Raw genomic sequence first — 23,995 nt, forward strand, 5'->3', positions numbered from 1 at the left:
CTGTCCCTCACCAGGAGGCTCTGACGGCTGCCCGGCAGCCACTCCCCCTCTTTCTTCATGACAGAACCTGGCTTTACCCAGGGCCCAGCCCCGGGCACGAGTTACAGATGATCTAACGCCCCTTCCCCGTTTGGGGACATGCCTGGCTTCCACTTCACGGGGCTCAGGGGGAGCCAGCAAAACATAAGAGGAGCTCTGCGAGGGATCAGAGAAAAGGTGCCTCCCCTTCAACAAAAAGAGGTGCCGCCGGAGGACTGATCCCCCTCCTTCCTCTGTCTGCGGTGTGAGGCCGTGGTTTCCGGGCCACATGGTCCATCTTGTGACCGGGGCCAACACAGAGGACGGCGGGGCAGACAGGTAGGAAGGTAATCTTCATGGAGCTAGCATCACGGAGCTCGTTATTTTAGGTAATAAACGTCCAGGTAGTTTAGTCTCTTTTAAGTTATATATTTCTGTTTCTGTTATAATGCCGTTAAAACATCCTAACTAATTACACATCTCCTTGGTGACGGAGGTGAAGTTCCTTCCGATGGCGCGATTAAGGCAAAACTGGAAGAAGTAATCTGGAATATTCCAGACCCAGGGCTGGGTGGGGGGAGGACTGGAGCGCAGACAGACTTTAATCCCCTCACCCCCGTGCTATCAGGGGAAACAGCAGGTAAAAGGACAGACGGGGGCAGGGCGGTCTGGGGTGGGGCAGCGGGCCAGGGAGTCTTCTCTGTTAAGTGACCACGACTGAGCCAGAGGAGGAGTCTATGGGGAGGAAATGCAAAGTGCAGATGAGCTAAAAGCCTCATTATGTATGCCAGTCCCGTTCTCCCTCGACCAAGTAAATAAGCAAGGTTATCAGGCCACCTTTTGGCGAGGTCTTAGGTCTGAGTCCTGCCTCCTGTAAATTCAATTTTTCTGTGTTTTCTCTGTACGGCTCCTTCCACTTGGTTTCTTTTTTGTTTGTTTGCTTACTTTCGAAAAGCTGCCACCTAGCCTTCGACGACTTGAGGCTCTGAAGGGGTGGCCGTCCCCACTCTGTGCAAAGTCCTGGGGCAGCTGGTCCACCGGGAACCACAGAGCAGAGGCAGGATGTCCGAGTTAAATCTCTCCCACATTCAAGACAAGATGAGGTGATATGTGTCCCCCTTTCACCCTTCTATTCTGAATGTTTCTTTGAATCTGATTTCCCACAGGAAGGTGTGCGGGTGAGCGCGCAGCTCTGCGTCCCCCGGGCCCTGGAAACAGGCCCCTCGAAACTCCGGGGGCTTCTCTGGCTTTGCTGCCGAGTGACCACTAGAGGGCGATATAGCCCCACGTGCTGAGCCTGCCCGGGGGCAAGGCAGGACCCGCTGTCCCTGCCCGGGTCTCCATGTTCACCTTCAGTGCCCTGGCCTCACCCCGACCAGCCTGACGCAGCCTTTTAAAGGGGGGAATATTCGTCTAGTGGGCGCTTAATGGGAGCCTGCTGTGATCCTGGGTACTGGGAACACAGCCTCGAACTGCTGCCGAGTCCCTGCCCTTGTGGGACTGCATTCTGCTGGGGGGGAGGGGAGGCGATGAGAGACAGAACCGCTGTGCGGCTCCAAGAAAAGCGAAGGCGAAGGGATGAGGGTTGGAGGGGTGCGCTTTCACGTAGGACCATCAGGAAAGCTGCTTCCGAGGCATCTGAGCAGGCATGGGATGGAGCCAGCTGTGGCCGGGCAGGGGTGCGGGGCAGGGCACGCCCGGCAGAGGGGAGAGCAGTGCAGATGTCCTGAGGCAGGGGCAGCCTCCAGGCCTTCAGGGAGCAGCTAGCATGGCTAGAGCCAAGTGGGGAGGGAGAGGGAGGGAGGGGTGGTCGTACAGGATCCCAGGGTCTCACTGAGTGATCCGTCGGAAGGTGCTGGTGAGGGAATCACTTGCTCTTGGGAGGGATCAGTCTGGCGACTGTACAGAGAGAGATGCTGGACACAGAAGTAGGGGACCAGCCGGCGCCACTGGAATAGACCTGGAGAGCAGTTACGACCGTCTCCCACCTCCTTTGAGACCTCCTCTCGCCCTGCGTTCTCCAGAAAGCCTTGCCGGATTATTCTTGCCTCGAGCGACCTGCCGGAGCTCTCGGATGTAACTTATTTTAAGTTTCTGCCCAGTAGGTGGCCCCTTGTGACGTGCTCCCGTCACCTTCTGTCTTTGAGAAAAGCGTGTGTCCGCCTCTTCACACGCTGACCTCCATGCTCTTCCTCCCCAGTGCCAGGCAGAACCTCAGCAGCACGAGGCCCCTGGATGGTCTCCCTGCCTGGGAAGAGCACCGGCTCTGGGCTGAGAACGAGTCTGGATGTGCCCGTGGGTCTGGATGAAGGATGGACGCCACCCTCACCTGCAAGACAAGGGCTGGCCCGCGTCACGTGGGAGAGGGGTGGGTTATTCCGAGGACCCTGGAGCTTCTTTTTCTGTCCTCTTCCTCCATGGCCTCCTGGTCCAAGAGCTGCAGTGCCCTTTTCCTGCCACCCTCAGACCCAAACCAACTCTCAGGGAAGGTTCTGGCAAAGGTATTCCAACTAAGATGTACATTATAGAAGTTCAGGGCTACATCCTCTGGGGGTAGTTGACACATATAAGCATATAAATGAGAAGGGGCTTCTAGCATCAAAACCAGATGCAAGGGAATTCCTGGCGGTCCAGTGGTTAGGACTCCGAGCTTCCACTGCAGGGGGCATGGGTTCGATCCCTGATCTGGGAGCTAAGATCCCGCATGCCTTGGTGCGGCCAAAATAAAGTAAAATAAAGTAAAAGTTAATAGCGATTCTAAAAAAAAAAAAAAAAAAAGATGTGACAGATGCTTTCTTTTGGATCATGTGGTGTTGGCTCCTGGGGTGAGACGGTGGTATTTTGCTAGCTGACCCTCCTCTGAGCAAGAACTGGCATCTTGTCCTACTTGGACAGCTGTCCGCCCCAAGTGATCGCAGCTGCCAGAAGTCAGCCCCACTGGGCACTAGGACGTTATCTTTGTCCTACTGGAAAAAACAGTGTTGAAAATCGCTGACTTGGACAGCAACTGACTATGATGACACCACGGGCTCTCTCTCAGTCACGACCGTGTGGTGTCTGTAGGACAGGCCAAGAGGAGAAGGTGCTGCACGTACCCTGGGATCTGGGGAGTGGCAGCAGCCCAGCGAGGGCAACGTACAGCACGGGGCGTTCACAGGAGGCCACGAAGCGTCATTGCAGCGGTGACCCGAAACGTCTTTGACTGCAGCCCACGGTCAGAAATGCATTGTATGTCGTAATCCAGCCATTTCTCATGAAACAGTATTTACCCTGGCCTATGTGTGCTATTTTCAGTCCGACCCTCGTTGGTTGTGAGAGCACGCTTTATCTGACCCACACAGTTGGTTGCACGATGGGGCAGGCGTGGGGTGTGTGCGTGCTCTTTGGAAAATACCACCATAGATGGTCATAAACAGCACGATGGGCCTGGGAACGCCTGCGGAGAGAGTCTGGCTGGGAACTTCAGGGCACGGAGAGTCAGTGGGGTGGTGGAAAGAGGCGTCGGGACTTTGCAAGGAATGAGGAACGGTAGACATTTGAACTGTTCCTAAGACCAACTCACAACCGTGACCGAGGTCGTGTGTACTTTGAACACCCCAAGTATATTTAATTTTCCGTTCGTAGTTAAATTAAAATACTAACCTTCCGTCGCGAATGACTATGATTCTGGGCTAGGTCATTTACATCTCGGTTCTTTAAACCCCCGCTCCCGGGCTGTGGGTCTGAAGCAGAGGATGTAATGAGAGCTGCTTGAAATGCGAATGAGTTTCCCAGCGAGGTTTACTGAACTTGTAAAACTTCTGTCCTTTCACACTATCTCTGTGTTAGATCGCAGACAGCTCTTCTTTTCTCTCCCAGCAACTGAAGTTTATTTTCCAAATAGAAGTCTGCTTTCCCATAAAATGCCAAGGGTTTTGTACTGTGTGTGGAGGAATGGACTTGGGCTTTTAAGATTTTAATTAGGAGCCTCCAAGTCTTCAATTCACATGCCAAGGGCACCCCGGGGTGAGAACCTCCTGCCTCTACTCACCCCGGAACTGGACCGGGGCCACAGCACAGCCTGTGGGCCTCGACAGGGCCCGTCCCCCGGAGTCTAGAGCAAGGTCAGACTCAGTGATTTAGTCCCCAGCACTTGGGTCTGGACCTCGAGGCTGGTAACCCTGCAGAACCTCCACGCTGACACCAGTCTTCTCGTGTAAGGAGGCTGTTTCTGTGACCAGCAGGGTGGAGCCACTCTATTTAAAACAGATGGAACTGAGTGATGATACGGTTCTAAAGGCGAGGGAGGATCTGAAAAGCCAAGCAAGAGTGGGAGGCCAGCCGGGGATTGGTGCCGACCCCCCGTGTCCCTCGTGGGAAAGGAGGAGGAGGGCAGCAGGGGGTGGGGGGAGGCGGTGGAGGGGGGCACGCAGGGGTGTCCCGGTGGGAGCTGTCTGTCTGGCAATATTGGGGGCCAGAGATGCTGTGCGAGGCCTGGCCCTCCCCCCAGCCAGAGGCCAGCCGAGAGGGGAGCCCGGGCACCGCAGCTGCGGAGTCAGCCCCGGGTGCCCCAAGCAGGGCAGGGGCAGGTGAGGCGTGGGAATGGGGGCCAACAGCAAGGTGCCAGCCCCCGTGAATGCCGCTGGGTGATGCATGTGCCCTGGTGCCTGGGATGCAAGAGCCGACTCGTCCAGGCACCCCTTGCCCCGCAGCACCACGGTGACAGGAAACCTTCTTTCAGGGCACCAGAAGCAGAGGCCCTTAGGGCAGCTCCACTCACAGGAATCGGCTCTAGCAGGATGTCCTTGACGTCGGCCCAGCCCACAGATTCTGTCACGTGCAGATCCCTGTGTTCGATGCTCACCGAGTGCCGTTTTCATACCCGCACACGGCCCGGCCCGTTCTGCTTGTGCTCTAGAGAAGGCCCCGGGGCCGGGGAGGTGGAGAGGCCCCTGGGAGGAGATGCATGGGGAGAAAAGGTGACCTGACCGCTTCCTAGAAGCTGCGTGTGGGTGGCCAGCAGGGAGTTTCACCCCACAACACGCGGGAACCCCCTAAATCTCTCCCCCCGCCCAGTCCCGCGCTAGGACAGGCAGCCTCCTGCTTCTCCCCAGCAGATGTCACTCACCTTTTTCACTCTCCACCTTTGCAGGTCCTCTGGCCTGGGCCTGACTTTCTTTCCTTCCGCACATTTTCTTCTATAAATCAGCGTGTCTTTGGGACTCTTGGTCTGTGTGGCTGTCCTCCCCTGATGAACACAGTGACATGCAGAGACGGCGTGGCTCACACGGGACCCCAGTGCGAGGTTCGGGGGGGCAGTATGGAGGGAGATGGGGATGCCAGTCCTGACACAGGCAGGATCCCGAGGCCTATGGCTCCTGCCTGGGGGGCCTGGAAGCCCCCTGGCCTAGCCTCTGGGCACATACAGGTGATGCACAGACATTTATCACTGGTGCAAAAGACGCGTACCCAGCCAAGAAGCTGAGTGCTGTGAACGTGGAGGTGAGAGCTGCGGAAGGTCTCAGGGCTCTCGGGCCCCGTGGGAGCCACCTTGCTGCCTGGGAGGTGATGCAAGGAGAGGGGTCTTTTAAAGCAGGGTCGACAAACTCTTCCTGTAGAAGGCCAGGTGGTAGATGTTTTTGGGTTTCTGGTCCACCTGGTCTCTGCTGCCACGACTCAGCCACAGACAAATGTAAACTGTGTTCCAATAAATCTTTATTTATAAAAGCAGGTGGCCGGGGCTTCCCTGGTGGCGCAGTGGTTAAGAATCCACCTGCCAGTGCAGGGGACACAGGTTCGAGCCCTGGTCCGGGAAGAGCCCACGTGCCGCGGAGCACCTAAGCCCGTGCACCACAACTACTGAGCCTGCGTGCCACAACTACTGAAGACCTCGCGCCTAGAGCCCGTGCTCCGCAACAAAAGAAGCCACCGCAATGAGAGGCCTGTGCACCACAACGAAAAGGAGCCCCCGCTCGCTGCGACTAAAAACAAGAAAGCCCACGTGCAGCAACGAAGACGCAACGCAGCCAAAAATAAATAAATATATATATTTTTTAAAAAACAAACAGGTGGCCCACAGGATTGGCCTCTGTTTGAACAAATCTGGCCATCTTGTCCCTTCTTCGACCCTTCAGTGCCTCCCCAACATGCTCAAGTTAAAATCTGAAGTCTCGCCACCCCTCCACGCTCTGGCCCTTGGCTGGCTCTGACCGCAGCCTCTCATGACCACCAGCCTCCTGCTCGCCTGGTCCTGGAAGACGCCAAACTCGCCCCACCTCCAGGCCCTCTGCTCCGAACACCTTAGTGACGGGTGCCGTGCTGCCTGCAGAGCCCCCTCAGGAGTGAGGGGCTCGGTCCCCGAGCTGCTGACCGTGCCACTAACAGAGCCACCTGTCGTAGTGCCATGGCCCTTCCTGAGCCGGCCTGCGCCCCGCAGCTTGTCAGTGAGCAGCTGTAAAGGACCGGCCCCTAACCCCACTCCCGACGGCTCCCAGGGCTGTCCCCGCTCCCGAGCTTTCTGTAGGGCCCTCGCCGGGTCTGTGTGGCCCCTCACCTACGCCCCTGGCCAACTCCTTCCCCTTCCCTGGTTGTGGATGTTGGTCCCAAGAGCATCTCTGAATTGCATCCCACCAGTTTCCATCTCATGCGTGCCTCTGGGGAAGCTGTACCAACTCCTGTCGCAGGCGGCCGCGCAGGCGTTGCCCCTGCCCTCAGTTCCCGCCCCGACGTCCCGCGGTCAGTGGCCGTTTGAGGGAAGGCAGGACAGAGTGGTTGAACCGACGGACGGGTGCTCGGGGCTGGAGGGGGGGTTCTGGGCTCGGGGTGAGGCAGCCCGTGAGGTGGGAGAGGACGCGGGCCGCTGGGGCTGCTCGAGGCCACTTGTACCAGCGGCCCTGGGTCTGTCCCCAGATGTGTGCGATCCAGAGTCGTGTGCGTTCTGCCCTGTGCCTGGTTGAGGGAGGCGCTCCCTGCTTGCCCGTGCTCCGCCTCCTGGTCCTGAGGCTGAGGGCTCTGGGCCCTGCACTCCCCAGCCCAGGCCGGAGCCCTCTGCATCCGGGCAGCTGGTCGGGTCTGAATCCTGGGGCTGCGCAGACTTCAGAAAAACGTGACTCATCTTGCCTGCCCGCAAAGAAAGGAAAAGTATGTGTGGCCTCCAAGTTTCCTGAAAAGTTCAGCCAGCACATTGCAGAGTTATGTGGCCTGGCACCCAGTGTGGTCCCCGGGGAGAGTGCCCTCTGCTGGCCACCACGCAGACGCCCCCAAAGGAGCCGATGTGGGCCCCAGGCTGGGCCGGGCTGCAGGGGTCAGCAATTATTCTCATTATTTGGGAGAAGCCACAGAAAAACATCTCCTTTCCCTCAGCAAATTGTAGAGCTCTCTAGTCCTCTAAGGGCTGCTTGGGCGATGATTCTACCACAGGACGCAGTAAAAGGAGGTCCTAGCAGACGCTGCATTCTTGCTTGGACCACTTCTTAATTCCTCTTTAAAAATAAGATTTTATTTTGACAATTTCAAACTTACATAAAAGTTGCAAAGATAGTACAAAGAATTCTCACATACCTTTCATCCAGATGCCCCAGTGTTAACATTTTGTCACCACATTTGCTTATGTTCACCCCCCCCCTTCTCAGTACACATACATTTGTGTGTGTTTATATGAAATCTGAACCATCGGGAAGAAGTTGCAGTCATAATGTCCCCTGACCCCTAAGTACTTCGGTGCACATTTCATAACAACAGGGACATTCTCCTCACTACGGTTTAATTATCGAAACCGGGACATTAACATTAACACAACCATGTCCACTGAGCTGCAGACTCTATTCTCGGTTCACAAAGTGTCTCAGTGACATTTTCGGAACAGGAAGCCCCCATCACGTGCTGTGTTTGGTGGTCCTTTCTCCTCGGTCCCTCTTGATCTGGAGCCGCCTTCAATCCTGTCTTTGTGACATTTTTCAAGACTGCACAGGCCAGTTACTGTGTAGACCGTCCTTCACGCTGGGCTCATCTGACGTTTCCTCGGGATTCGATTCAGGTCAGCTGGTTGGGCAGGAGGGCCGTGTGTCTGGCGTCCTGTCCTGGCATCACAGCGGGGAGCACTTGATGTCACGCTGACCCATTCTGGATGACACTAACTGATTGCTTGGTTAAGGGAGGTGTCTGTCCCAGTTAGGAAAGTTATTACTTTTCCCTTTATAAGCGATAAATATTTCATGGGGAGCTACTCTTAGAATCATTTAAATATCTTCTTTCTCATCAAGCTTTCACTTGCTAGTTTTAGCATCAGTCGTTTATTCTTCCTGAATTATTACAATGGTGGTTGCCAAGGTGATTTTCTGATATTATCACTAATTCTACGTTGATTGGTTGGAATTTCTACTAAGGAAGAAATTTTCCTTTTCTCCTTATGTATGTACGTAGGTACATACTCATGGGTTTATATTTTATTCAGCAGGTTTCAGTCTGTCATTTTCATGTTTTGATGCTCCAGTTGTCCTGTTGGCCAGCAGGAGCCCCTTCAGGCTGGCCCCTGTGTCCCATGTCTGCCCCCAGCATGCTGTAAGCACTTATTTTCTGGTGCGACAAAACCGTCCCGCCTCATCTTGTGCTTTCCCTGCCACAGTCCCTGAATCAGCCATTTCTCCAAAGAGCCCTTGTTACTTTCAGTGGTGAAAAGCATTTAGAAATAAGATCCAAAGTGTGCTCATTGCAACTGAGATGTCATGGCTTCTAAGCCTTCTTGGCAGACGTACTAGAAATACGCTTACGTACAGGAGAGTAGTTGGATTAGGTAAAGAACGTGCATCCACACAGTGGAGTGTTAGATAGCTGTAAAAAAATGATATCTTTGAGGTGATATATGGCAAAAGACATGAATAGACAATTCTCAAGAGACATGGAAATGGTCCTTCAACAGTACAGTGAGCACTTAGGCATCAGTAGACAGCCTGTCCCTAAACCCAGATTGTAGGATTCACCTATATTTTCCTCTAGTATCTGTTATGGCTTAATTTAACTCTTGTGTTCCAGAACTTTTTCATCACCCCAAACAGAAACCTCATACCAGTAGCTGTCACTCTCCACCCAGCTCCTGGCTCATCTGCTTTCTGTCTCTATAGATTTGCCTGTTCTGGACTTTTCATATCAATGGAATCATATGAAACGTGGCCTTCTGTGTCTTACTTCTCTCGCCCAGCATATCATTTTGAAGATTTACCCACGTTGTAGCATGTGTCAGTACCTCGTTCCTTTTTGTGGCTGAATAATAGTCCATTGCATGGATAGACCAGGTTTTGTTTATCCATTCATCTGTTGGTAGACATCTGGGTTGTTTCCACCTTTTGGCTACTGTAAGTAGTACTGCTGTGGACATTCACGTGTACACGTTTTTTGTTTGAACACCTGTCTTCAGTTCTTTTGGGTAGATACCTAGGAGTGGAATTGCTGGGTCATCTGGTAATCCTCTGTTTAACTTAATGAGGAACGGTGAAACTGGTTTCCACGGTGCTGCGCCATTTTACACTCCCACCAGCAATGTATGAGGGTTTTCATTTCTCCACCTCCCCTCCAGCACCTGTAACTTTCCGTTTGTTGTTGTTATTATTATTGCCATCCTAGTGGATGTGAAGTGGCATCTCATTGTGGTTTTGATTTGTTGTTCCCTAATGACATTGAGCATCTTTTCATGTACATATTGGCCATTTGTATATATGTCTTCTCGGGAAAAATGTCTATTCGTTTTCTAAGTGCATTTTTTTTTTTAAAGAAGGTGTTGGGGGTAGGAGTTTATTAATTAATTTATTTATTATTTGGCTGTGTTGGGTCTTCGTTTCTGTGCGAGGGCTTTCTCCAGTTGCGGCGAGCGGGGGCCACTCTTCATCGCGGTGTGCGGGCCTCTCACTATCGCGGCCTCTGTTGTTGCGGAGCACAGGCTCCAGATGCGCGGGCTCAGTAGATGTGGCTCGCAGGCTCTAGAGCGCAGGCTCAGTAGTTGTGCACGGGCCTAGTTGCTCCGCGGCATGTGGGATCCTCCCAGACCAGGGCTCGAACCTGTGTCCCCTGCATTGGCAGGCGGACTCTCAACCACTGCGCCACCAGGGAAGCCCCGGGTGCATTGTTTTTTTTGTTGTTGAGTTGTAGGAGTTCTTTATATATTCTGGACACTAGGCACTTATCAGATATATAATTTGCAGACATTTTCTCCCTTTCTGGGTGTTGTCTTTTCACTCCCTTAATAGTGTCCTTTGATGTACAAAAATGTCTAGTTTTGATGACAGCAAGGTTTTGATGACCAAAAATACTTAATGTTCTGCTCCTTAGTACCTTGCCCATGGAGACACTCAGACTTGTTGACATGAAGGATGGGGACAGGTCACCGGTTCCGAGGAATGAACCTCTCCTGGGAAGATGAGAGGCCAGGACAGGCCGATGGACCAGGGGACTGTCTCACTGCCACCACGTCAGGAAAGGCTGGCTCAGGGTCTAACAGTTCCTTTAAAGCCCCTAGGGAGGGGAGAGAAAAGACAGCAAATTCTCTGGAACATCCTTTTTTTTTTTTTTTTTTAGGGAAAGAATGAGTTTTTAATATCTTTATTGGAGTATAATTGCTTTACAATGGTGTGTCAGTTTCTGCTTTATAACAAAGTGAATCAGTTATACATGTACATATATCCCCATATCTCTTCCCTCTTGTGTCTCCCTCCCTCCCACCCTCCCTATCCCACCTCTCCAGGCGGTCACAAAGCACCGAGCTGATCTCCCTGTGCTATGCGGCTGCTTCCCACTAGCTATCTACCTTACGTTTGGTAGTGTATATATGTCCATGCCTCTCTCTCGCCCTGTCACAGCTCACCCTTTCCCCTCCCCATATCCTCAAGTCCATTCTCTAGTAGGTCTGTGTCTTTATTCCTGTCTTACCCCTAGGTTCTTCATGACATTTTTTTTCTTAAATTCCATATATATGTGTTAACATACAGTATTTGTCTTTATCTTTCTGACTTACTTCACTCTGTATGACAGTCTCTAGGTCCATCCACCTCACTACAAATAACTCAGTTTCGTTTCTTTTTATGGCTGAGTAATATTCCATTGTATATATGTGCCACATCTTCTTTATCCATTCATCCGATGATGGACACTATATCAGGGTATATGCCCAGTAGTGAGATTGCTGGGTCATATGGTAGTTCTATTTGTAGTTTTTTAAGGAACCTCCATACTGGAACATCCATTTCTGCGTTTCATCTTCTGACCCTCAGGAAGTCCTCCTGCTTGACTGCAGTGAGTCTAGCGTCTTCCCAGCATTTCTCTCCGGAGGAGACGGCTGAAAGACCTCCTTTTCTGGCTCACGGGCCTCTCTCCATGAGGAGAACCTTTCACCCTCTTCCTCACCCTCTGACCCTCCGAGGACCCTCGACCAGCCCCAAGTCACCTAAAGGCCGGGACGCTGGGTTCTAGAACATTGGTGAATCAGCCAATTCTCTTAGATCGTCCCTGAAGGAAGGTTGGGATAAAATGAGAGCCGATGGCGTGGGAGGGGCTGCTAGTTCCAACAGTGTTCCTCGACTTTTTTTTTTTAAGCATTTGCTAAAGCAGTTTAGCAATTGAGAATGTGCTTTGCTAATTTTTTTCTACTGTAGACACTAATCACCATTTACTAGAGTTTTTGTTGTTTGTGTTTTGTTTTCTCCCTTTTACATTTTGGTTTTCAGTGAAGTAGTTCAATCACGTGGTTAAAAAAAAAAAAATCAAGCAATACAAAATGATCCAGTACTGAAAGGTCCCTGCCCCACTCCTCCAAAACCCAAAAGGGACTTCTTTACATTATGTAGCTCTTCAACTATTGTACAACTTGTCAGGGATAAACCTTGCATGTGGTCTTATCACAGTACTCACTCCCCACATCTTCCTCAATTTCCCCCCGTTCTCCTTTTTTTAAAAATCAATCAACCTTTTCTTTTGATCATCTCTTTTTAGGCATTCTTTAATCACCCCCTTACAATTTTAATAAAACACAAATACCACATACTGTTTATGTGCCGTATGTATCTGTGCTTTATATATATAAAAAGAAGATGTTCCCTCCCGCCCCCAGGAACCCATTTTCACCCTCTTAGGGACAGTATCGCCCCCATGGCAAATGGTGACTTACGCAGAATTTGAGGTGAGTGATGTCAGTGAGTATGGTAACAGCTGATTCCTTTGGGATAAAGCCAATCTGAATTAGCAAAAGATCTGAATTATAGAATATCTTTATTATGTTTCGTCAGCCTCAGGAAATGAACCGGCTACAGAAGTTAACTTTCCAGATATCGGAAGCGTAAGCTTTTAAGCACCCAAACATGCATCTTTTCAAGTGTTAGGTGCGTCAGACATTTTGTAGTTTTCTTATTCAAGAGATACTAAGTATAATTTCACTCTTTGTAGATGATCTAGGGTCCTTACCAGATTGCCCTATGATGGGCATCCAGCCACCGCTGAGATGTGAAGATTGTTTGTAGACTTAGGGACGGAAGGACTTGGGAGTGGTCTCTCCTACTGCGAGCCTCCTTCCGTGTACCGGCTGCGTGGTCTGCAGCAGTGTTTTGCCTTGAATAGCACCCAGGCTCTCCTCCCTCGAAGTTTGCTGCTAAGATGCCGGGGTTCTTTGTGTGTGTGGTTGAAAAGAGTAAACGGTTAGGAGGAAAGCCCCTGGGCTTTTCATTCGAGAAATGCAGTGCTTGGGCTTTGAGTGTTTGGGCTCAAGAGCGGGGTTCTGTCCCAGTACCTCCGACTCAGTCGAGACCTGGAAGAGGAGCTGCCAACACGCGGTTCTCCCAGTTCAAGTCCAAGTGCCCCGCCCTCTGCCCGATGCAGGGCCCAGGCAGAAAGCCCCGCCCCAGCCGCCGGGGGAGGGGAGGCAGCTTCAGAACTGGGCTCTCCAGGTGATGCCCTCTGAGGCACACGGGGCCCTCTCCGGGCTGCTTTAAGGTCCCGATGATGCCGTCTGTGTGTAAGACGCTCTGCAGCTGACAGGGTATTTTTCCTAATTTATCTTGTTTGATTCCCAAAAACCTCTGTAAAACGGGCTCAGGCTGTGTTATGAGCTCTTCGATGGGAGAAATGTGGAAGAGTAAACGACATAGCTCAGAATCGCATGCCGATAACGGAACCTGTATCGCTTTGAGGTGCTGTGTCCGACTCAAGTCTTTTAAACCTTTCAGGGCGTCATCTTGTTGGAGAATATATCTCACCATTCAAAAGGAACAGATCACAGGCACATTTCAACTCAGGCTGGTGGTTCTAAACTGGTGGTTTCCAAATGATGAAACTGCCAAAGTAGTTGGGGTTCTCCTGGGAGCCCTGGATTCCAGAAAATGGAGACGGTGCTTGGTTGCCCGGGAGATGAGGGCCCAAGTGGACCACACTCGGGCTTCCCGCCAAGTCTGTGAGTTAACTTAGAGGGAGAAGTAAACAGAAAAGCCAGACGCTCAGCCTCTAGACCCTTTGGAATCTAGTGTTTGAAAGCCCTTGCTCTGGGCTTGAGTGTGGCCTTGAGTGTGGCCTTGAGTCTGGGGTTCCCCCTGGGGCCACCTGAAAGCTAGTGGGGAGCAGATCTCATCCGCTCTTGTCTTTGTCACCTTCAGAGCCCTTGGCCTGGCGAGAGACCCCAGGGACTGCAGGGCCCACGAGAAGAGATTAAATGAGGTTACCACTGGGTCCTTCCATGGGGCACATGACGCCCCTGAAGATTTCAAGGTTAGCTGGGCATTCCATACTTTTGGGGTGCTGCCCTTTGGCGTGCTAGAAATAATTATTGCCATTGGTTTTCGCTTTTTCTGTACTTTCCTGTATTTTGAAAATTAAGATACCCCTCTTGTCACTGGGTTTAGATGTCACTGGTATGAGTTGAACTCTTCAAGCCGAGGTGGTTCATCTTTGCCAAAAAAATCACCCTCTTGTCACTCAAAGCGCCTGTCACTGGCGTTCCCGGGGGAGCCAGGAGGCGTGCATGACCTGGAAGGGGGCCGCTGGTGTGGAGGAGGGGCGTGGGTGCCTGAGTCGGTTGGGGACTGTCACCCTCGGAGCCACGGCCTCATAAACAGCTCTGGGGAAGAGGAAAGGAAGCCCCAAGGAGGTGACACATGATCTCACTCAGAGTCAAGTGCCACGGTGACCTTTAGAACTTTCCATGAAATCCAACACGGTATTTTGCAACCAGCAGGAGAGCACCAGCAAATCTGCGCTGGCGGGCGCGCAGCCCCCCTCTGCTCCGAGCACCGCCCCCCAGGCCTCTTACGTAATGGGGCTCGCGGCCTTTCAGGGGTCTGGTGCTGTTCAGGTACCGTCACGTGATCTGTAAAAGGTGACCGAGTGCATTTGCAGTGGATGTGTCTTCATTTCCTTTTCCAACATCCCAACCCAGAAGAGGCAGCCTGGGGTCCTAAATGCCACTGGATGGGGGACCGGCCGACCCGGGCTGCCAGCGCAGCCCCGCCACTGGCTCCCGGGGGATCTTGGGCAAATCGTTTTGCTTCTCTGAACCTCCGTTGCTTTTGCTTCTTAAACTGAATAGTGAGGGCTGGCCTCCCTACCTCACAGCCTGGTTGAGATGAACCAAGGAAAGTGCTTAGGGAAGAGCCTGGAAACTCAGTACACACGGAAGGCCCTGGTCTCCACCGGGATGCACCCTCCTGCCACCAGCCCTGCTCTGCCGCCTGGTTCCGCCTCCTCAGGCCGGCAGCCCTGGACGCGGGGGCGCAGTTGAGGGGTGTGTCTGGAGCCGGGGGTGAGAAGTGGGGAAGGTCTGCACTGGGTCTCAGCCGCTTCTCTCTCATCCAGGCCTCTGGTCACCATCTTGGTGAGATTCTTTGCAGCAGCGTATAACCTAGCACTCAGAGAGGCTTCCGTGACAAGGGAGGTTTGGGCCTTTACATTTTTTCATTACTATTACTTTTATTATTATATGAAAACTGGAAATCCAGAGACGGGGTGGACTTCAAGGAGGATTGCTCCTTGGGGTGTTTCGTGGGCCGCCCAGCCTGGGCTTCTGATGGGAGGACAGTGGGCCTATCTCCACGGCCACTGGGTCCTCGGCCATCAGGGCCTCCTGCTGCACATGCTGGGGGCGGGGCGGGTGGAGGGACCAACAGATGCTGGGCATCAACTGTGGTGTCCGCACGGACAGATGACAAGTCCGGGGGTCTAGCTAGAAGCCAGCGATAGCCTCCTGGCTCAGTGCCTGTCCCCCACCCCGTGCTGTGAGAACAGGCCTCCGGATCACCACCCGACAGCTGCCAATGGTTGAACTGGTTTACCCGCATCCGGGGTCACCAGGGCCTCCGGGAGAAATGCAGCACGCCACGCAGAGGCAGTGGGCCGTTCCGTTCTTGCATCTGAAGCGGCGGTGAGCGGACACCTGTCTGCAGCCCCCCTCAGCACCCCTGCTTCCCCCCCCTCGCGCACCCCCGGCAGGCCCATCTCATAGACAGTCACCTCCACACCTGGCTCTTGACCAGGATGTAGTATCCAGATGTGCAGAGGCCAACACACCTGGTAAAATCCGAAAGATCGGGTACCTGGACCCATTCCCCATCGTCATGCTGTGGGCCTGAGCCCAGAAGATACCCCTTAGGGTCAGTGCAAAGCTTTGGCTGATGGAGGGCAGGGGAGCCATTAGCACAGCCTCCCTGGGCTCCTGCCTGGACGGTCAGGGACAGGATACGCTGCCCCCAAGGTAACCAGAGAGCGCAGAGCACGGCCCACGTCTGGCCTACCTGCCCGTTTGTGAGCCACCTCTAACGAGTCTTTCAGAAAGTACTGATTGTGTTTCTCCCATCAGGTCAGATCCCTGCTGTCAGGGAGCTTTCCGTCTGGCTGGGGAGAAAAGAAACACAAAATGAAACAAGCTCACAGCATACAGTGTCTCCAGGAAGTATTCTTCAATACCATTTCATTTTTCGAGTTCTCCAGGGTGGTCTTATAGTTGAAAACCCAGAAGAAGAACAAAAACGAAATGCAATTGGAGTTCCCTAAAATTCCACCCCTCCCCAGATCCTGTAGACCTAGTGTCGAGGCAGTGATCTGGGAAGCCTTGTTCCCTCAGCCTGGGGAAAAGTGCTCAGACATAAAGGCTTCTGCTGCCCCCACTACCTATTCCAGGCTTCCGGGTGTAGCGGCCGCCAGGAAGAGTCATCTGTAAAGTAGGCTCCAGAAATACATTTTGAAACACCACTCCATCTTGGAAGCCACTAGTTCCTTCTTTTTCAGCTCTTCCCTTAAAAAAAAAAAAAATCCCCAAGTGTGGAAAGCATTCCATGAGGACGTATTCCTGCCAGCTGAATCATAGCTGCGTGAAGGAGTTTCACCTCTTGTTCATTTGGGACCATCAGCTGGTAGAAGCCGCGAAGAAGGGGTGGTTAGTCCTCCTGAGAGCGGCCACTGCCCCCAGCCCGTTGGTCAGACGCGCTGAAGGAAGTGTCCTCGGTCACTCAGCCTGCAACACGAGTGTCGCCTTGCCCCGTGCACCTGCACGCACCTCAGGGGTGCAAAGGCGTTCTCCCAAGTTAAGGAATTTCAGGCATGTGTGAATCGAACAGAGAGACCCAGTGGTAAGAGGGCCGATTGTAAAATGCCTGGGAATTTGGCAAGCCCATCTGTGCCACGTCGGTGCCCTGAAATGGACCAAGGTTGGAGTGTTTGCACCACAGAAAGTGGCAGACCCTACGAATCAGTCCTACCTCTCCCTGCCCCACCCCCCAGCGGGGTACCTGTTCAGGATTTCCTGCACGCAGCTGCGTCTCCACTCCTGAAGTCCACTGTCACCTACAGCCTGCTTCTCTGCTCTTGGGTGAAGCTGACCCCGGGAAGAACATTTTGAGTGAGGTCAAAAGCACACGTCGGTGTCTCTTTGGAGCCTTGTGTCCACCGTTAAGGTCATCATGTCGTCTCGTAGCTTGTCTTAGAGCTGCACTTAACCTCACCTCCTTCCATCCAAATCTTCCCAGGATCCACCCTGTGGGACAGAGAACTGCCCTGCGCCCAAAACGACGTTTTGCTCCATCAGGCCACCTCCACCGTGTCCTTTCAGAATATCCTGTTACCATCTCAGTAACAGAACAGTGACCCCAAATGACCTAGGTAGTTCTTTTCTTCACCCTGCCTGAGCTGCCACGTCCTTACTCCCCTCTATGAAGGCACTGAATGTTCCTGTTGAATGAATCCTTAGCGTGTGGAGCCCACAGCTGGGCAGCGGCAGTGAACTCCAGCCCCTCAGAGAGTTATTCAACTTCAAATAAAATGGTGTTAATAATACCTGCCCCCCAGGTTTGTGGGAAGGATGAAATAAAATCATAATTGTGAGGTGACCAGCACTTCACCTGGCATATGGTAGGCACGACACAAATGGGATCTCTTATTTTCCTAATTACAATATAGTTCTTAGAGGACAAGAATGTCTTTGAATTATTCATAGCACTAATCCCCTCCATCAACAACTGTCCTGCACATTTGGTAGAGGTTTAATAAGTACTTGATGAGTGAACAGCCGTAGAAACTATGTACAGCACCATCAGACATGCCCAAGTTGCTGTTTATTTCCCACACGAATTTAAACTCATTCTCTTTTAGTCGCTGGACTTTGAAATGTTATCCTTTCTTCCTACTTTATCATAAAGCCCAAGAATCTTGCGTCGGCTTAGACAAAGCCTTTCATTTTCCTTTTAATCGAACATGGTCCTTTCTTACTGGAATCCTTGTTTCGCGATGTTTCCTAAGGAAGTTCTGCTTTGTTTTATTTTATTTTTAAATCAGGAGAATATTTCCATTTCTTTTAAGAGCTGAACTGATTTTTTAAAAAGAGGAATTCTAAATATGAAAGTCCAACACCTACCTTCTTAGACTTTTTCAGAGCTTAATCACAGTAAATTTGGGCTACCTTTTTTTTTTTTTTTTGGTTGCAACAGGCCTTAGTTGCGATATGCCGGCTCCTTAGTCGTGGCATGTGAACTCTTAGTTGCGGCGTGCATGTGGGATCTAGTTCCCCCGATCAGGGATCGAACCCGGGCCCCCTGCCTTGGGAGCGCGGAGTCTTATCCACTGCGCCACCAGGGAAGTTCCTGGGCTACCGTTTGTCACACAGATATAATCCACTAGTATACTGGAGGACCCAAGTGGAGGTGGGTTTTGTGACTTGTTTTGGAAAACTGGGTTCATCCACAGGCTCAGTGGGTGGTGGCCTGGCCTCTCTCCTTTTCTCTGGACCTGCCAACACTCAAGGCCAACTCAAGCTCTCCTTTCCAAGCAGGGCCATGCGATTGCCTCTCCGTCCACCTGTGCTGATGACACTTGTCCGTGCTGGCCACTGGCCATTGATCACATACCGCTATTTTATGTAGTTAGTATTAGTAGAGCAGTTTATCTTTGTCTTTCCAAGTCGTTTTCAAATTCCTTGAGGGCATGACACATTTCCTTTGTTTGTTCATGCATCCTGCCTACAAAGATTTGATCACTGGATCTCCATCAGTCCCAGCAGAAAGAAAAGTCATGGCAAACGGCCATTAGGCGTTCAGACTTCTGGAAGGAGACGAAATCCTAATATGAGCAGGTCTCGTCTTGGTTTAGAGGGGAAACTGGGGCCGGAGACCAGGAGTAACTTTCTCAAGGTCACAAAGCTAATTAGTGGCAGATTTCCGTAACTTCCCTTTAGTCTAGTGAAGATGTCAGCAAAAGAAATTGAAAATTTTCTCCCGTATCTTTTTTTTTTTAAATTTTGTTTTTAGTTGCAAAACACATACATACTAGAAGGTTTTTCTTTTATTAGATCAGGGGTTTGGCTTAGGATTCAAGGAGGTTAGAATTCCAGTCCTGGTTCGGCCACTAGTTACAAGACTTTGGGCAAGTCACACCCCCTTCCTGAGCCTCAGTTTCCCCATCTGTCACCGAAAGGGGGTTGGATTTGATCCCCTCTAAAATCTCTTTGAGTTCTGTCATTCTGCAATTCTTAGCAAGTCCAGGGCTCAAGATCCCCCCATTGAATTCCAGGGGACCCCATGTCCCCCTTCCTTAAAGGTGGTCTTGCGTCTTTCACCTCAAGGAGCCACGAGCTGAAGTCGATCCAGCGATTTCCAGCCCAGGGACCCGTGGCTTCTCCGGCAAGAAGCAGCCGGAGCCTGCTGACCCCGGGGAGCCCTGGAACACATGAATCAAAATAGTTGTGTGATGTCATGTCATGATGGGAATGTGCTCTGGCCAATTGGTGCCAAGAATTGTCTGGACGGGCTAGTTTCCTTTTACAGTCTTTTTAAAGAGACATCTGCAGACCTGCACATGACCGGCAGGCCTGCCCTCCTTTCGCCTATTTCGTCTTCCCCCCCTTTTTAATTTTAAGGAGGAAAAAGCCCTGAGCGTCTGAGTGCGTGGCAGACCTTAATGACATAAACAGACCCACGGCGAGGCCCTGCGTGTGCTTCCAGGAGCTCCTTGCCTACTTAAGGGCAGCAGCCGCTCTGGCTGCGGGGCTGGAGGTGCAGAGGTGAAGACAGCCGAGTGTCCCTCGGGGAGGAAGCCCTGCGGTGGGACCACCTGGCCTGTCCCAGGGCTGCTGGCCCCGAGGGTGGCCCCTCCTGCGTTTGCCGGAGACCCCGGCCGGGACGCCTGGCCTCCCGGGCTGGGGCTTGAGCGCGCGCAGCATCTCTGAGCTCTCGGGGCCCACACCTGCCGGCTGATGCAGTGCCTCTCCTGGCCCCTGGCCACCTGAGGCTGACGCTGCTCCAGCGCGTCCTGGCATGCTCACCTGTCCCCGCTCCTGTGGCCAGAGATCCTCATGAAGCGGTTCGGCAGCCTCAGGGGGAACAAGAAACACAAGGACCCAAACCGAAGCACCACGCGGCGGCAGTCGGAGCCCCATGGCCTTTTTGGTAGGACACTGCCCTTTGCCCAGTTCTCTGCGGGTCCCCCGGGCGTGTGCGTGTGCGTGTGTGTGTGTGCGTGCGTGCGTGCGTGCGTGCGCGTGCGTGCGCACAGCCTCCTAAGTGACAGCTGCGTGAGGATGTAATTGCTAGGCAGTAGCCAGAGAGACAGATTGACAAGTGTGTCCTTATGGACGGCCCTGCTGCTCATGAACTGCCCAACGGTGCTTTTCCTGAGGCTGTTTTCTCTAACTTGCCCTAATGAGGTTAGTGATCAATTGGACCGTCATTCATTTAGGCAAAACCAGAGGCCTGGGGAAAAGTAAGAATGGATTGGAACTGTTATTTGCAGCTGTTAAGAATGAAATGTGCGTGTATAGAGAAAACTAGTGCTGGGGGTCAGGGAGAAGGAGTTCCTCTGCCCCCCTTTGCCCCATAGGTGTGTAATCAGGCAGGTCAAGGGTTAACTGGGTGGGGGGGAAGACCGCCTGCCTGATTTGCATCCCCTGGGAGAGAAGCCTGCTCTGTGGTCTCCCTGGCTTCTGGGACCTTCTACAGCTTCTCCCAGTACAGGGGGTTGGGACCTGTGTGGCTGGAATGTGGGATGAAGCGCCTGCAGCTCAGTATTTCCAGCGACCTGTGGGTTTGCGGGGGGGGGGGGGTGCCTTTCCCTGGCTGGAGTCAGGCAGGGAGATTCCAAAGCATTCGGAGCTTCCCGGGGGCCTGGCTGGGGCCTGCGCACCCAAAGTGAGGTGGTAAGCCTTAAGAATCGGAGTTCACCTGCCCTGGACACTACTGCTTGTATGACATGGGATATTCCTAAACACTCAGTTGTAAGACGGAATAACAGGGCCCTGCTCACACAGCCCGGTGGGAGCAAAGATGGGGAAAGTTGTCGGGTGCAGTAGATTGTGTCCCTCGAGTAGAATGCGACATGGTACCTGGCAAAAAAATACTCATTATGTGTAGTAGGGAAATGGCTTTGACAAAACATCTGGGCAGTATGTGAAAACTAGAATACAGGCATACCTCATTTCATTGCGTTTTTTTTTTACAAATTGAAGGTTTGTGGCAACCCTGTGTGGTCAGATGATGATTAGCATTTTTTTAGCAATAAAGCATTTTTAATTAAGGGATGTACATTGTTTTTTAGACATGATGCTATTTTATCGCACACTTAGTAGGCTACATTATAGTGGAAACATTACTCTTCTATGCACTGGGAAACTGAAAAAATTTGCGTGGTTCCCTTTTTTGCGATACTCGCTTGATTGCAGTGGGTTGGAAACCGAAGGTGCACGATCTCCAAGGTAATGCCTGTAGTAAGAAAAGAAAAAGGTAAATATGAAACTTGCCGACTACTTCTGGAATTACTTCTGGAAGCCTCTAGTGGACCTAGTGTGATGGTGATGACCCCGGGGAAGACAAGCAAAGGGGACAGCAGCCCTGGAATTCAGGGAGTTTCCTTGTGAAGGAACTAGAGAGTAATATCTGATCGCATTGCGTGCAAAGGTGAATTTCTGGAGGAACACGATGCCTGGCCTGACTGGGTGGGGGATGACAGATTCCCTGGACTTAATTAGATGTGGTTTTAAAAAGAGACTCTTCTTTTAAATAAAAAAGTAATAAATATTCATTTACTATAGAATTAAATCCAAACCTGTTATTTAACTGAAAGTCTGTTTTTGCTGATGGGCACAGGTGGGCCCATTGTTAAAAGCCTGTTCTTCGCCAGTGGTTTCTCCCCTTGTGTTTAAAATCTGACCGTCATCCTGTCTCCTCTGCTTCTGAAATCAAAAATAATATTTGCATGTCGACCAGGTTTCACAAGTGCTCACATGCAAATGCCCAGCTCTGACCGCAGGGTCAGAAAAATCAGAGCTGCTTCCAGAACCTTCCTCTGGGATTTGGGAAGCAGGCCAAGTATCCTGATTTTCCTTTTGTGGGGATCCCAGTGGGAGAGCAGTCCAGAGCAGGGGCAGATGGCAGGTGCCGGCTCCTCAGTCAGTGCTGGCCATGGATACGCCGAGTGAAAAAAGCCTGAGACTGTGGACCGAGCATCCTCCCAGTCCCAGCCTGCCACCTACACCTTCCCCACCGGCAAGACCCGTATAACCATCCCTCTCTAAAACCATCCCCATTGCCTATTCGGTGACCTCCGGGACCGGGACAGGGACCATGTCCCCAAAGCAGCGTTCCATCCGTCCTTCTGACCCTGACGCCTCCAAGCATCACAGGCTCTCACTACAGAATCGCTGGCTATGGAATGGATTGAAACGGGGTCACTCCAAGGTTATTCCTGGTTCTCCAGCAGCATTGTTTGAGGTTTTTTTTTGTTTTTTTTTTCTAATTCCCTTCCAGTATCTCTCTCTCCTTCCTGCAGTTATTCCTGTAGCCAGAAGTATTTCAGAGAAGGCCTCTTCTTCCCCCTAAGAAAGCTTCCATGAGGGTTGTAAGAATGTCTGTCTTTTACTCATTCTCCATCTTCCCCAAAACAAGCGAACGTAGGTTGCCGGCATGATTCCACGTGCTCTTTGGCCTCTTCTGTGGTCCCATCCGTTTTTTCCGGGAACCACTCCCTGTATCCTCTGCTCCAGTTCAAGGTGGAGCCATTCCTCACGCACGCACACGCACACGCACACGCACACGCACACAGCTGTCCCTGTAGCCACTTGAGCAGCCAGAACCTCCACGAGAGGGAACCAAGGCCTGGCAGATCGGCAGTTACTGAGCCCACTTATGTTTGCTTGCGGCTGGCATTTTTGTTTGGAAGTAGTGGCTCTGGCTGGAACCTTGAACACTTCAAGCCTTGTGATAAAATGCCCTGGAAAGTTCTGATTCACGAAGAGCTTGTCCCTTTCAGCCCCAGAGCTTAGCGCCCGCCCAGCTCCCCCTCCAAAGCTAAGAAAAGCACGTCCCACCACAGGTGAATGTGCGCCGTGGGGTAGACCAGTGATGATCTGAACTTACGCCTTTCCTCTCGGCCTCTTGGGTCAACAGAGATCCAGATTATGTGAACAGAGAGCACGTGGCAATAGTAATAAAAATGTAAAAGGAAGATTAGGAAAGGATTTTGCTAATCAGATAACAGAATTGACTGTAGCAGCTTTTCTGCCCTTTGCAGTTGGAGGCGAGTAATTAAACAAAAGCTACCTGGAGTCTTAAGAGATCCCTTCTGAGGGCCGGCGCTAGAGCCGGGAAGCCAGCGGGTGTGTCAGGACGGTGGCGCTCTCTCCCCAGGCTGCCGGGGTCCAGGTGACACTGGAGACCAGAGCCTCTGGCGAACCTTGCTTTGAGTGGAGCCTCATCCTGGGGATGAATGCACAACCACTTCTGGAGCAAAACCCCAGAGTTCCTCCCGCCCAGCGTCACTCGTCACCCCAGCACTGCCTGTCCCAGTCTGTTGTCCCCTGTTGATGCCAGCGGAGCCCTCGGTTGGCTGTGCCACTGGGGCAAGCGTGGCTCGTTCTTTGCCTTAAGCAGCGGGCAAGGCTGTTGTCCGTCCTGCCTACCGCACTGTGTCCCCCGCCCCGGGGTCCTCTGCTCCCTGCCCGGCCCCTCATGGTCTCCGTGCTGCTTCTAGATGCCCACCTGCCTGCCTGGCTCCTGGTGTCCAGATCGGGGTGGACTTGAGAGATCCCAGTATTCATTCAGTCACTCATTTGAATATATGTATTTCGCTTTTTATGATGGAAAATTTCAAGCATACGGAGAAATAGGGAGAATGGAGTAATGGTACCCATCTTCAGACTCAGCAATGAGAAACACTCTGCCAGTCCCACCAGTGTCTGAGCTGCTCTGTGCCAAGACTGGGGGCACAGACACCAGTCCGCCCTCCCAAGGCAAACCACTGAGGTGGTTTTCTAAATTGTGGTGAAATAGACAGAACGTAAGCTTTACCATCTTATTTTTAAGTGTACAGTTCGCTGGCGTGCAGTACATTCACACTGTAGAGCAGCCGTCACCACCTGCATCTCCAGAATTGTCCAGCACCCCAGCCGGACCTCTGCACCCGTTGAACAACAACTGTCCGTTCTGTCTGCCCCCCAGCCCCGCCCCCCCAACTTCCTGCCTCTGTGGACCAACTGCTCCAGGTTCCTCGTGCGAGTGGA

General features: G+C 52.1%; 1 protein-coding gene across 7 annotated transcripts in view; it reads left to right on the plus strand.

Moving 5' to 3' along the window:
* The window catches only part of PRKAG2 (protein kinase AMP-activated non-catalytic subunit gamma 2), a 277,375-nt gene that overhangs the window by 98,442 nt on the left and 154,938 nt on the right, over positions 1–23,995 (plus strand). Inside the window, exon 1 of one of the 7 annotated variants that reach the window (XM_060156317.1) lies at positions 19,568–19,892. The exons of the other annotated variants lie outside the window; for them this stretch is intronic. Within the exon in view, the coding sequence (XP_060012300.1) occupies positions 19,799–19,892 (94 nt within the window). The 5' untranslated portion in view covers positions 19,568–19,798. Of the gene's footprint in view, positions 1–19,567; positions 19,893–23,995 lie in introns of those variants that run through there. 7 annotated transcript variants of the gene reach the window in all.

The sequence above is a fragment of the Lagenorhynchus albirostris genome, chromosome 8 (assembly GCF_949774975.1).
Source record: "Lagenorhynchus albirostris chromosome 8, mLagAlb1.1, whole genome shotgun sequence".
Taxonomy (NCBI): domain Eukaryota; kingdom Metazoa; phylum Chordata; class Mammalia; order Artiodactyla; family Delphinidae; genus Lagenorhynchus; species Lagenorhynchus albirostris.